This window comes from Sinohyriopsis cumingii, chromosome 13 (genome assembly GCF_028554795.1).
Source record: "Sinohyriopsis cumingii isolate HCF-2022 chromosome 13, ASM2855479v2, whole genome shotgun sequence".
Lineage (NCBI taxonomy): Eukaryota > Metazoa > Mollusca > Bivalvia > Unionida > Unionidae > Sinohyriopsis > Sinohyriopsis cumingii.
The window spans coordinates 20,478,671-20,494,281 of record NC_142973.1 but is presented as its reverse complement, the minus strand read 5'-3'; the positions used below and the strand labels follow the sequence as shown (position 1 = coordinate 20,494,281).

Below are 15,611 nucleotides of genomic sequence, written 5' to 3'. Positions count from 1 at the left end.
AAGACTTCTTATGATACCCTATGATACTCAGCAGGTCATAAATGGATGGATATATCAACATGGGGCTTTCAAAGACTTCTTATGATGCCCTATGATACTCAGCAGGTCATAAATGATGGATACATCAACATGGGGCTTTCAAAGACTTCTTATGATGCCCTATGATACTCAGCAGGTCATAAATGATGAATATATCAACATGGGGCTTTCAAAGACTTCTTATGATGCCCTATGATACTCAGCAGGTCATAAATGATGGATACATCAACATGGGGCTTTCAAAGACTTCTTATGATACCCTATGATACTCAGCAGGTCATAAATGATGGATATATCAACATGGGGCTTTCAAAGACTTCTTATGATACCCTATGATACTCAGCAGGTCATAAATGATGGATATATCAACATGGGGCTTTCAAAGACTTCTTATGATGCCCTATGATACTCAGCAGGTCAAAATGAAAATCATGAGTCATTTATCTAGTGTTTCTGCCACGATAGCCATCTTAAAAATCTTGTCACTACTCCCCTGGTGTACATGGGGTTTTGTCAGAAAGACTTCTAATGATGTCTTCTTTGTCTTATATGAAAATGGTGCCAGTCCAACATCCACTATATCCAAGACAGAAGCTTTGTTTGAAAATCTTGTTATTGCTGAAGAATCTCAAAGGTTTTTTTAACTTTGTCTTTCTCTCCTTAGCATCAAGAAGGCAAAGGAGTTAGCTTCATGCCTTATACATAAAACAAGGCTGCCTACAGTTCAGTGGCAATTAGGAGTTAGTTTCAATCCTTAGCATCAAGAAGGAGTGAGCTTCATGCCTTATACATAAAACAAGGCTGCCTACAGTTCAATGGCAATTAGGAGTTAGTTTCAGTCCTTAGCATCAAGAAGGAGTGAGCTTCATGCCTTATACATAAAACAAGGCTGCCTACAATCTAATGGCAATTAGGAGTTAGTTTCAATCCTTAGCATCAAGAAGGAGTGAGCTTCATGCCTTGTACATAAAACAAGGCTGCCTAGTCCAATGGCACTTAGGAGTTAGTTTCAATCCTTAGCATCAAGAAGGAGTAAGCTTCATGCCTTATGCATAAAACAAGGCTGCCTACAGTTCAATGGCAATTAGGAGTTAGTTTCAATCCTTTGCCAGCCAAGTTTTTTTTAAGCAAGAAAACCCAGCTTCTAATTGTAGTTCCACTCCTTGTACGGATTCATACCTACCAGTCAATAGAAATATAATGTGCTGTTTCTACTCCGAACTAAGAACAACTGGAAAATGTTTTGATTTGTTGGTGAGTGATTATTAATATAAATTCATCCATCTTGATGTGGACCATTTGTGGGAAGGTTAGTGTGTCTCTTACTGTGTATAAACTATGTTTAAGAAATCGTCTAAGCAAAAATTATAATACAGCAAAGAAAGAATACTCCATCTCCAGGAATATGAGTTCCATGTTTAAAATAATTTCCTCTATCTTTCAGGTCTATTTTCCCTACCTGCTCATTAATAAAAAGAGGTATGCAGGACTCTATTGGACAAACCCCAAGAAGTATGACAAAATGGACTGTAAGGGGATAGAGACTGTCCGTCGCGACAACTGCAGATTGGTGGCTAACCTGATCAACACTTGTTTGCAGTTACTTTTGATTGACCGGTATGTGACTTAGTCTTTTGATTATTTACAAAGTTGGAGCATTATGAGACAGACACACTCTACCATTAAATAAAGATGGGGTTGCATGTAAAGAAGACGATTGCTAGATTCCCACAAAATGTAAAAATATACCACAAAATTGTAGTGGCACAGAAAATAAGGAATGTTCACATTTTTTTTTTAAATGCAGCATGCATTTTTCACATTATATACAGAAACTTGTGCTGGCTCTGCCTGGAAGTAATCAGTGCAGTAGCCAATAATGTCATTGTTGGAGGCGAAGTTTTGAAAGGTTGTCTTACTCGTGTATGTCCATGTCAATTGTCCAAGACTTGACATGTGACGAAATGTAGAAACAGCAAAAATTACATACAGTTTTTCATTTTTTGTTGACTTATTATTCCAAAGAAAGAACTGAAAGTGTTGAGGATGAAGGACAGGCTAACCGGGCAAGTGAGGATGCTTTTATGATAGTTCATATCAGATAATTGTTCACTTTCAGAAAAGAAATTGCCATATAGAATTTATAGTTGTGATGTACAAAAATTGATAGTGATATGTACAAAAATTGATGTAGAATATTTTTAACTTGTGACATGCAAAAATTGATACTCATGGTGTATAAAAATTGATACTCGTGTAAAATTAATGTTCATGATGTACACAAATTGATGCTGATGTAAACAAATTTATGCCAATGTACAATATTGATACTCATGGTGTACAAAAATTGATGATCATGATGTGTAAATAGTGATGCTCATTATTTACAAAAATTGATACTCTTGATATAAAAAATATATTTTAATGATGTACAAAAATGTATGCAGATATACAGAAATTGATGATCTTGGTGTCTAAAAATTGATACTCATGATGCACACAATTGATACCCATGATGTCCATAAAATTGATAATCACGATGTCCACAATTGATACTCATAATGTCTGCAAATTGATACCCATGACGTCCATAAAATTGATACTCATGATGTGCACAAATTGATACTCATGATGTCCACAAATTGATACTCATGATGTACAAAAATTGATCCTCATGATGTCCACAAATTGATACTCATGATGTACAAAAATTGATACTCATGCTATACAAAATTGATACTCATTATGTACACATTGATACTCACGATGTACGAAAATGGATGCTCACTATGTACAAAATTGATACTCATTATGAACACATTGATATGATGTACGAAAATGGATGCTCACTATGTACAAAATTGATACTCATGATGTACAACATTGATACTTTAAAAGCAGATTCGTAATAATATATGTTGCTTGCTGACTTGAGCATAAACATGGAGAGTGGAATAGGGACAGGAGACTACATTCTTATGATATGTAGATCTACGTTTGTTTTGTTGTTGAGGTAAAAATCATACATCTATGAAACCATTCTTCTTCTAATACATAACCCAGTCATATTAATATTAGGAAATAACCTTTGATACCTCTGATCCAGCCCGCTTTGAAAGGTGAACCTTTTGATAGAAGCTGTTAACAGTACCTCTGAGAATTCATTGCAATTTAACACATTTTTAGACAGTCATAAATGTTCTTTCAGTTGTGTACTAAGTCTAAAGGTTGATAAACCTATTGTATTACAACATTTGTGTTTTTTCTGGGGAATTTATTCATATCATTCCAAGTTACTGTCTGTGTGATTGGTAACACTAAAGCTTTTACTGGTGTAATTGTATTTCACTGTTAAACTTTTTGTTTACTAAACACTTCATAGATCATTTCAGTAATGCCAGTTCACCTAATTGAATTGTTGACATATTTATTTTGTGCAGCTGTTTCCTATCTTTATAGATGTCAGTCAGGTGCAAGAAGTGTAGATGCTTTCGTGTCATTGAGGACAATCATGAGATGTGCCTTGCCTTAATTAAATGTTTTTCCTCATTCCTATGTGGCTTATGTGTGCATTATGAACAGAAGATATGGTCCAACATTTTGAAACATTTTGAAAAGGCAATTAAACAGCATGTTTGAAATCTTTTGAACACATCTGAAATTCAGAATCATTGGAAAGTTTTAAAGGGTATGTTGAGATGCCACCCTGATCCCTGGTGAAGATATTTCTGATCCCATCGATGCTACAACAAGCAATTCCACACAAGCTATGTCCAGCTATCAGAATCTTGCCCAGCCTAACTGAATGCCTCGTATTTACACCCCCACCCCACCCCACCCTTGAATATGCTTAATAGTGAACATGACATTGCTTTTTGTACGAGCATATCCTGCATGTCGGGCCAGTATTATACATGGACATGACAGTTTCATCACTGCCATACAAAATGTTATACCCCTGGATGCAGAGCTTACAGGAGGACAACCACACTATTGATGAAGGTGGACAACATGGACTTTTCTGAACATGCCAATCAGACCATAGAAGGTTTTAAGCTGGCAGTATAAAGGATCTACAGATTTTTGACTCCATTGGAGTGCCTTCGTACCCAACAGTCAGTACCATGCATAAGATCAGGGCAACATTGGACATTGATGAAGATGATGAGCTTCTGTCCTCCAGGAATTTAATGCAGTCATAAAATATTGCTAAAATTATCAGGCATCTATCTGATAAAATTTGTGACCCTGGTAATTCAAGGACCTTCTCTTTGGTAACTCATTTGCCTGTAACTTTCTCACCACACTGATACGAATCGCATATTGATGTCAGGATGTATGTTGTCTTGACAGTGACATAACTACTTTTCGACATGTCTGCTCCCTTCTATAATAAAGTGGACAGACAAGTGTTTCATTTCACATCATAGTTGGTCAGTAATGCCGTGTTGACTTCCTCTTTACTTAAACTAGTTTATCTTTTGCCTGAATGAGAAGACAGGGAGTGACCACACCTAGGAAGCAGTATGCCATATCACGAAGGTAGTTGATATGGCAACACACAGTATCATACATTAACAAAACCAGGATTTTAGAACAGTAGATTTGCAAATTTTAATTAGTAGAATGGATTGAGATACCCAGTTCTGACCAATTTCACAACCCTGCCATGTTTATTAGAATTTTAAAAAACCCAAACAAATACAGTAAAACTTTGATAACTCCATTTTGCATCACTGGAATACTGGGATCACTTTAGGGTTTGTTTTGTCCCGTTCATTTGTTTCTTGTGCTCCCTTAATAAGCACAAAATGATTGCAGCCTTTGAAGTACTAAAACTGGCTTTGGTCTAATAACACTTCCACTTTTTGAAATGCCACTGTACTCTGTTTTGGGACTGTGCCAGACTTTTTAAGAATATTACAATTTAACTTCTTTCAGGGATCCCAATGGGGCTGTGGAACATGCAAAGCAGACAATCTCTGACCTTCTGTGTAACAGAGTTGACATTTCCAACCTGGTCATTACAAAAGAGCTCACAAAAACTGATGGTGAATATGCTGGAAAGCAGGCTCATGTGGAACTTGCACACAGGTAGGCTGATTGTGTACCCTATGTAATTAGATCAAGTTTCATCATGTGGAATTAACAGGTTGTTGTTGTTGTTGTTGTTGTGGGGTTTAACGCCATTTTTCAGCACAATGGGCTATACATGGCGGCCAGTATTAATGGTGGAGGAAGAACCCGGAAAACCCCGGAAAGAACCACCGACCCACGAGAAGCTACTGGCAAGCTTTCTCACATGCCCACATTGGCTGAATCTTAGACTCGAACCGCCGCAGACAGAGGTGAGATGGCAGTGATCCGTAACGAAGAGCGCTTTAGACCACTCGGCCACTCGGGGCCCCGAATTAACAGGTAGGCTGATTGTTTGCCCTCCATAATTAGCTCAAGTTTCAATATGTGGAACTCACAGATCTGCTGATTGTGTACCCTATATAATTAGATCAAGTGTTATCATGTGGAACTCACAGGCAGGATGATTATGTGCCTTCTATAAGATCAGACTTCATGTAGAACTGTAGTGAGATCAAGTTTCATGATGAGGAACTCACTCACAGGTGGGATAGTTATGTACTTTTTATAAGATCAGGTTTCATTGTGTGGAACTCGCTCACGGGTAGGATGATTCAGGTTTCATCATCTAAAACGTACATGTAGAATGATTGTGTACCCTCTATAATTGGATAAAGTTTCATCTGTAAAACTTGTGCAGAGGTAAGATGATTGTGTACTCGGTACAATGAAATAAATTTTCATCATGTGGAACTCTGTCACAGGTAAGATACTTATGTAACCTCCATAATTAGATCAAGTTTCATCATTTGGAACTCCCACAGGTAAGATGATTTTGTACCCACTATAATAAGATCAAGTGTCTTATGGAACTCTCACATATAGGATGTAATAAGTTTTTATCATCTGAAGCTGTCATGGGTAGGATGATTGCTTACCCTCTAGAATTTGATCTAGTTTTATCATATGGAACTCTTACAGGTAGGCTGATTGTGTACTCTATAATTAGACCAAATTTCATCATGTGGAACTCTCACAGGGAGGTTGATTGTGTACTCTATAATTGGGTTAATTTTCATTATGTGGAACTCTCACTGGTAGGATATTTGTGTACTGTTTATGATTAGATCTAGTTTTATCGTATGCAACTCTCACAGGTAGGTTGATTGTGTACTCTATAATTAGACCAATTTTCATCATGTGGAACTCTCGCACATAGGATAATTGTGTACTGTATATAATTAAATCAATTTTCGTCATGTGGAACTCTCACACATAGGATAATTGTGTACTGTATATAATTAAATTAATTTTCATCATGTGGAACTCTCACTGGTAGGTTGGTTACTCTATAATTAAATTAATTTTCATCACGTGGAACTCTCACTGGTAGAATGGTTGTGTACTCTTTATAATTAGATCAATTGTCATCATATGGAACTCTCACAGGTAGGTTGGTTGTGTACTCTATAATTAAATAAATTTTCATCATGTGGAACTCTCACTGGTAGGATGATTGTGTACTCTTTATAATTAGATCAATTGTCATCATTTATGCTTCACTCAAAGGTAGAATGATCGTATACACTTTAGAATTAGAAGATAAAGTTTGATCATGTGTACCTCATTCGCAGGTAGGATGATTGTTTACTGTCTATAATTAGATCAAGTTTCATCATTTGGAACTCTCACAGGTAGGATGATTTGGTACTCATTATAGATCAGTCGTCATCTTGTGTGCTTCACATACAGGTATAATGGTTGCGTACCTCTAGAATTAGAAGATCAGGTTTCATCATGTTTACCTCACTCACAGTTATGACGATTGGGTAGCCTCTAGAATTATATAAAGTTTCATCATGTGGAACTTGCGATCAGGTATGATGATTCTTTTACCTTAAGATTTTTTATTGACATATATCTGGAATATTTACTCTCATTTTAGTTCACCTCTGTGAAGTAAGAGGGAAGCAGTTGTACAACCCAGGTGTTAGAAACTGTACATATAAATGCACATATATGTGTACACTAGACTGTATCTTAATAATTCTTTTCTGGAGTGGGTTTAATAATGCTTAACACATTGGTCTAACATTGTACATACATATACATTAGTTGTACCTTAAGATTTTAGCTCAGGATGTTTTGCACCTGTTATGTGCAATGTTATACATGTATTCATGAAACTTGGTGAAGGGATACATCTTCATGAGTACTAGACTCGTCACAAAAATCAGTCTAACACAAAGGAGAAGGACTTGCACTCATGTCCAAGATGATCAAGATGGGATCATTGGTCACATTAACTTAGGAGGACAGCTGGTAGGGTTAGTCCCGTCACCAGTATAAGCAGTTATGGGAAGCTAATTTGTTACGTCTCTTGCTGTGGAGAGATATACAGGAAAAGATGGTTGTGTCTCGCCTTGGAAGTGGATTTGAATGAGGAACAGGTGAAACAGTTTCTCCCATTCCATTAGGGTTTCTTGCTCCATCCCACCAGTTGGATGGAGGTTTTTACACTTTTTTTTCCACTGCAGGATAAGGAAAAGGGACCCTGGAAGTGCTCCCCAGTTAGGAGATCGTGTTCCCTATATCATAATTGCTGCTCCCAAAGGAACTGCAGCCTATATGAAATCTGAGGTATGACCTTAACATTGATTTATGACCCTCATTCGACTTAGAATTTTGTCCTTGCATCATGAATTCTGTTTCATTTCAGTAACACTTGAATAACTTTGAATTGAAAAGAATTGGGTATTAAAAAGATGTTGAATAAATTTGATTATTTCCCTTCTGTTTTCTCTCCTTTATTTCATGGTAAACTGTTTCCCTACTGTATTACAAATCGGTGAGAGGAACACTATATTCTTGTTCTTTATGATACATTTCCACCTCAGTCGTCTTGCAAATGGTATTTACAGCTCTGGTAACACTAGCTTATTAATTCTAACAATGAGAAATGACATGGTAAAGAATATATGCAAGAGAAATGACTAAAGAATATAGACTTCTTATTCCATAAAGGTCAACCACATCATGAATAAACTAAGGTATTTAATCAGTTTGAACTAACACATGCTCAAGATGAACTTGTACTGCTGTTTTTTAAAATACTTACTGTAAACATTGATTACAGTTGAGAAATGAAATATTGAAACTTCAATTTCTGTATTTTCCAATATAATCACAGGTGTAAGACATAATATCCAGTTTAAAATACTTGCATTAGGCACATGTTTATTTTCCATGGATTTTAGCCCAAATGTGGAAATCACTTTCGAGAGTAATATCTAGTTGAGGTGGCATGTCAAGGTAGGTGGTGAGAACATGTCATAGTGCATGCATTGCAACCATAAAACCCTTGCTTATCAACTTATTAAACATAAATGAGATATGTCATCCTTTCTTTATCGTGTTGACTATCTGAACATGGTGTATTCATGCAAGTCTAGCTTTTCAGATGGTCTGCAGATAGATTGTATGGCTGATTTTACTTAGATATGTCATATTTATTTTGTTTAAATGGCTTATAAATAGAATTCTCATGGAAAAATTAATGGTATTCGATTATTTACCATCGGCTGCAGTAGACTAATTGACTAGTAGTCGGTTCAAAAACCTTTTTATGTAGTCTCATGGTCAGGTTACGTTTTGATTTTTTAGGATCCAATCTATGTGTTGGAGAACAATATTCCAATTGACACCCAATACTATCTGGAAAACCAGCTGTCAAAACCTCTGCTCAGGATATTTGAGCCAATACTTGGAGAAAAGAAAGCAGAATCCATCTTACTCAGTAAGCGATATATTTTAAATGTTTGATAATGTACTCTGTGTGTTTTTGCATTTGTTCCTTAGAGTTAAATTGTTCAGAACAGAGCATTGTAGAAAGAGGAGCTGTATCAAAAAGTGTATAAATATGGTAGAAAGAGGGGCTATATCAAAAAGTGTATAAATATGGTAGAAAGAGGGGCTGTATCAATAAGTGTATACATATGGTAGACAGAGGGGATGTATCAGAAATTTTATAAATATCTGATCCTAACATGTTTCATATGATCTACACTATAAGGATATAAAATGGTAACATTATTGGTCATACATGAATAGTCTTTTGTTGTTTCAACCTGAACATAAATTTTCCTTGACATCAGGGTGACTTGAACCTCAAAAATGTTACACTAATGGCAATCAAACACTTAACTTTGCACCTTGGCTGACTACTACAAACCTTGAATATTGTCATTGCCAGATACATTGATATCCATTGCCCTCTTAAAAGTTTTATCACCTTTTGTGACTTTGGCCCTTGCTAGTGCCAATAGAACACTATAAGAAAATGTTGTAGGCATATTTTTCTATTTATTTCTGACAGAGACATTCACCCAGAGGGGCAGTCAGAGTCAAGATTTGGGGAATAGTGCTCAAATGTGTGCACGAGATATCCCGATTTTTTAGGGCAACCTGTAAAACGAATTTCCAATTTATTATTTTGAGTTTTGGATGTCTGATAATATGTCATCTGTAGGCGAAATTTGAGTCCCAATAAAAGGCATGTCATTAATGAATAGTCTAAACAGTAATGGACCCATAATTGGGGGACTACATATGTGATTGTTCTAGGTTCATCTAGAATGCCATTTATATCAACATGTTGTGTTCTCTCATTTAAGTATGAAGTAAACCATTTAATTATGCTGTCATTACATTGGTAAATATTCATTTGGCTCCAATGCATTCTTGAAAGTAAAGATTCTTGTATTTTACCTTATTATGTGCTTGAAGCCATTTATCTTTTAAGAGAACAAGGCAGTCTCACATAAATGATTATATCTAAAGCCTGGTTGGTTAGGTGTAACAGTGAGTGTTTGGTTAAATATAACATAAACAAGTTGAGGATATGTTTTTCAATAATTTTTGTGGGCAATATTGAAATGGGTCCATAGTTATCTGCATCTTCCTTAAAACCTGATTTGTAAATAGACTACCTTTGCACTTTTCCATATGAATTTGCAATACTTAATTTGATTATGAATATTATGCTGTCTGGAATATCCGAGGTAGACATTTTAATGAGTCTGATGAAGTCCTATAGCTTTCATGGTATCAAGTTCACTGAGACTTTTTTTTGCAAAGTTCTTTGATTCTGGTGGGATACAGAAATGTACTCTACTTGCGATTTTACTGGTTGATAGATTTTTTTTATTCATCAGAATTGTTTTCTTTTAGTAGTTATTTTAATTTTGTGGTAAATTTTGATGAAAAAACTCATTCAAAACATACGCAGTATCATTGTCATGAGCGATAAGGGTGTCATTTCCAAAAATGAGTGGATTTTATTGGTCGGATTTTGTCCATCTTGTGAGATTATTGAAAACTTTCCAAGTAGAATTACAGTTTTGTTTTCAGGCACTGATTGATGATTAAAAAAATGTGTAGCCTGTTTAATTATGCATAGTATTTTATTTTGGCATTATTTATATTGTACATGGTTTCCTATTGCCTTGAATTGGTCTTGTGTTTTAATGGCATCCAAGATTTCAGTTGTCAGCCTGTTAGGCTGGATTTCATATTTTAAGACTGTATTTACCAAGGTGCATTTTAGACACTACATCCATCCCAAAACTGCATCAACATTGTAAAAATTTGGGATTATATTACATGTTCTTGATTATGTTGGACTTTACCCAATTAATTTTCAGTGGAGCATGTTTAGAGACTATATCCATAAATAAGTCAGTCCCATCCCCCTCCCCACTCAAGAAATTGTTCTTTGTTGAAGTTTTTGAACATTCTGTATGTGATAGTTTTGTGTGTATTGATGCTAATCATAGTCTTGCATTGTACCCTTCTTTTGAGACAAAACAGGGTAATGGTCAATAAAATCAATAATTGGTACTTAAAAATTTGCCACATTGTCTGGTAGCTTGGTTTACATGTGATCAGTTAAAGTGCTTGATATTTTTGTAACCCTTGTGGGTTCATTTACCAGCTGGACAAGGCCTAATGATGCAGTAAATTCCATCCAGTTATTTGGTTCTTCCTGGGGTTTTCCCCTCGGATCTTCTCTGCCAAATATGCTGGCCACCATGTGCTGAATAATGGAATTAAACCCACAACACCACAATTTTTATTTGAATATTGAGCAATATGTTTCTTTCTTCTGTGAAAAGACTGCTTCGGCGGCCATGTATTTAAAGCATCTGCCTTTAATGCAGGAGGTTGTGGGTTCGAACCTGGACCAAGCCATAACAAAGACTTTTAAAAATGGTAGTAACACCTCAGACCTGCCAACTCTTATGATTTTGCCATAAGTCTTACAAAAATGACCCTTAAAATACCACCGAAAAATCCAGATAATTGGTTCATCTTTGTTTTGTCTGGATCTGGGTTTCATGAGAAATAGTGGAATTAGTCAGGGAACCAGACTAACTTCACAGCAGTACCTCAGATGCTCTAAATTGAACATTTTTTCCAGTGAAGCATCTGCATGATCAAACTGTAGATGATAGAATTTTGAAAAATGGATCCAGCAAGCGATGCATGTTGAAGACAAAACAGAATATAAGCCTCTTAAAAAGTGTTAATGATCAGCACAGAATAATAAAAAGGAATATTCAAATTCTTGTGAATAAAAACAGAAAAGGACACATTTATGTTTATTGGATATCACATGTCAATTTGAGTATGTCTCATGGTGGGAGCTATTATTTAAATGGAAAAAACAAAAACAATACTTAAGTCAAATTGAGGGGGCCCCAAGTGGCCGAGTGGTCTAAAGCGCTTTCCATTACAGATCACTGCTATCTCACCTCTGTCTGCGTGGGTTCGAGTCTCGGATTCAGCCAATGTGGGCATGTGAGAAAGCTTGCCAGTAGCTTCTCAAGGGTTGGTGGTTCTTTCCGGGGATTTCCCAGGTTCTTCCTCCACCAATAAAACTGGCCACCATGTATAGCCTATTGTGTGCTGAAAAATGGCATTAAACCCTACAACAAAAACAACAACAACAACCTAAGTCAAACTGAGAAATAGCAACAAGCCATTGAGCTGCATAGGTTTGGAACTGACATTTGAGCAACTGTACTACATATGGTGTATGTTTACTTTGCAAACATTTTTGTTGAACATGTTTACTGTCGCTGCATGTATGGAATACCGAACTTTTAGATACGTTTTCCCGTTTTACAATAGCAGTTTATGATATTTTGTTACACCTCACTGAAAACTGGTCAAACTTATGGAAAAAACACAGGGTTGGCAATTCTGATAGCTGTTTGGTTATGTGCTCAGCATTAGGAGGTTAATAGGACTGGTTGGCCTGGTTTCAGAATAATGTGACTAGGTGGGACATGATGCTACATGTCTGCAGCATGATTCCCCAGTGCTCGACATAACTATAAACTGCCACACTGCAGATGTAGCAATATGACTGAAAAATTGTTAAAGCAACTTTAATCACACACACACATATTCTCTGTTGAAGAATGTAATCTATTTGTTCCTCAAAATTATCTTCCCAAATTTCATTGAAGTTAGGTGGTTTATAAATGAAGCCAAGCATTATTTTGAGAAATTTCCACCCAGATACTATAAATTTCTTGTGACTTCAAGTCAGTTTTCATCTTTTCAATTAAAATATCAGTCAAAATTATTTTGAATATTGATGTTGCATTAATATCTGAATTTTCCTATATTTGTTTTTGTAGTTCTGTTTTATTCTTACATAATCACAAAGGATAGTTAGACCTTCTATTGGAGTAACATGCTGAATTTATTAATTCTTATCAAAGGATTGTTAGACTTTCCATAGGAATAACATGCTGAATTTATTAATTCTTATTAAAGGATTGTTAGACTTTCCATAGGAATAACATGCTGAATTTATTAATGCTTATCAAAGAATTGTTAGACCTTCCATAGGAGTAACATGCTGAATTTATTAATTCTTATTAAAGGATTGTTAGACTTTCCATAGGAATAACATGCTGAATTTATTAATTCTTATCAAAGGATTGTTAGACCTTCCATAGGAGTAACATGCTGAATTTATTAATTCTTATTAAAGGATTGTTAGACTTTCCATAGGAATAACATGCTGAATTTATTAATTCTTATCAAAGAATTGTTAGACCTTCCATAGGAGTAACATGCTGAATTTATTAATTCTTATCAAAGGATTGTTAGACTTTCCATAGGAATAACATGCTGAATTTATTAATTCTTATCAAAGGATTGTTAGACCTTCCATAGGAGTAACATGCTGAATTTATTAATTCTTATTAAAGGATTGTTAGACTTTCCATAGGAATAACATGCTGAATTTATTAATTCTTATCAAAGGATTGTTAGACCTTCCATAGGAGTAACATGCTGAATTTATTAATTCTTATCAAAGGATTGTTAGACCTTCCATAGGAGTAACATACTGAATTTATTAATTCTTATCAAAGAATTGTTAGACCTTCCATAGGAGTAACATGCTGAATTTATTAATTCTTATTAAAGGATTGTTAGACTTTCCATAGGAATAACATGCTGAATTTATTAATTCTTATCAAAGAATTGTTAGACCTTCCATAGGAGTAACATACTGAATTTATTAATTCTTATCAAAGAATTGTTAGACCTTCCATAGGAATAACATGCTGAATTTATTAATTCTTATTAAAGGATTGTTAGACTTTCCATAGGAATAACATGCTGAATTTATTAATTCTTATCAAAGGATTGTTAGACCTTCCATAGGAGTAACATGCTGAATTTATTAATTCTTATTAAAGGATTGTTAGACTTTCCATAGGAATAACATGCTGAATTTATTAATTCTTATCAAAGGATTGTTAGACCTTCCATAGGAGTAACATGCTGAATTTATTAATTCTTATCAAAGGATTGTTAGACCTTCCATAGGAGTAACATGCTGAATTTATTAATTCTTATCAAAGGATTGTTTGACCTTCCATAGGAGTAACATGCTGAATTTATTAATTCTTATCAAAGGATTGTTAGACCTTCCATAGGAGTAACATACTGAATTTATTAATTCTTATCAAAACTTTTGAATTCTTTACCAGAGGGAGAACACACAAGAACAAAAACAGTGACAACTGCAAAGATTGGTGGACTGATGGCGTTTGCAAAGAAGAGGAGCAATTGTGTAGGATGTAAATCTGTTTTGGACAGGGAAGGTGGGTCTAATTGTTACTAATTATCTTCTTCATGTGTATTATATATATATATATATATATATATATATATACTTAAAAGTGTTACAGTGGTGATTAGATACATGTAGTAAATCCATTTCTTCTTTAAATATGTTACCCAATCATAATACCATAGGAGAACTACTACCTTGCAAATCCAGCCTTCTCAGACACTACTTTTAGCGAAAGTGAGATAAAAGTTGCCTGTTGACCTAGGTAGCGATTGGGCAGAGTGACCTCCTGTTAGGTACAAGGATTGGTGGCAAAGTTGAAGAACCTCTCAGTTACTACTTCTGTTCGTGCTAAGAAGCACACTCTCGTCAAGAGAGACTTTGCAAAAGCTAAAATCTTTGTGGAAGATATACCATTACAGGTTGAAGGAGTTTTTCACTTCTCAGGAAAGGATACTCCATCTATATTTCCAACATTTTCTCTTCTGCCTTTACAATTTGCTAACACTTAGTTGTCATCACACATTTAAGTACCTGCACAGGGAGCCAGGGGCCCTGAGTGGCCGAGTGGTCTAAAGCGCTCTCCGTTACGGATCACTGCCATCTCACCTCTCCCTGTGTGGGTTCGAGTCTAGGATTTGGCCAAATTGGGTATGTGAGAAAGCTTGCCAGTAGCTTCTCGTGGGTCGGTGGTTCTTCCCGGGGTTTGCCCGGGTTCTTCCTCCACCATTAATACTGGCCGCCATACATAGCCTATCGTGTGCTGAAAAATGTCGTTAACCCCCACAACAACAACAACAGCACAGGGAGCCTAGGTTACTTCACATTAAGTTCGGGCTATAATTGTTTTATGTATGTACAAACCTCTAGCACTTACAAAAAAATCTAAAAAAATGTTTATCTCCATTACAAATGGGTACATGTTGGTGAGTGTTCCAAGGCTTTGTAGTGTACGGGTGCCAACTTCAGTGATTTTACTTAAACAGGTGGTATGTGGGCCTTTTCCCCTGCATTGCCTCATTATGGATTTTGTCACACCTACTTTGTACACAGTGGTGCCTCAATTTCCTTTTATGTAAGGTTTTTTGTGTGTAATATGGATACTTGTGTACTTTTCTGAATTGCTTTTGCAGATATTTACAAGGACCAGTCTAACCCATATACCGCCCCAAGACACTTATTCAGCACGATGACAAGATTAATTCCTCACATTTCAAAAGATGATGATGTGTAGCAATCTCTCTACTCTCTGCCACGAGAAGAGTCTCATTAATCTGCGACTGTCTCATAATCACAGTTTCTAATTCAGGTCATTCTACAAGTTTAGTGAGTGGCAGAC

The 15,611-nt window shown here is 35.7% G+C and overlaps 1 protein-coding gene across 3 annotated transcripts in view; it reads left to right on the top strand.

Annotated features, from left to right (window-relative positions):
• The window catches only part of LOC149785023 (DNA polymerase delta catalytic subunit-like), a 113,951-nt gene that overhangs the window by 86,270 nt on the left and 12,070 nt on the right, over positions 1-15,611 (top strand). For all 3 annotated transcript variants that reach the window (XM_089978724.1, XM_089978725.1, XM_089978726.1), the window contains 5 exons: positions 1,484-1,656; positions 4,981-5,133; positions 7,653-7,755; positions 8,779-8,911; positions 14,190-14,303. In XM_089978724.1, coding sequence (XP_089834850.1) covers positions 1,484-1,656; positions 4,981-5,133; positions 7,653-7,755; positions 8,779-8,911; positions 14,190-14,303 — 676 coding nt within the window. The remainder of the gene's footprint in view (positions 1-1,483; positions 1,657-4,980; positions 5,134-7,652; positions 7,756-8,778; positions 8,912-14,189; positions 14,304-15,611) is intronic.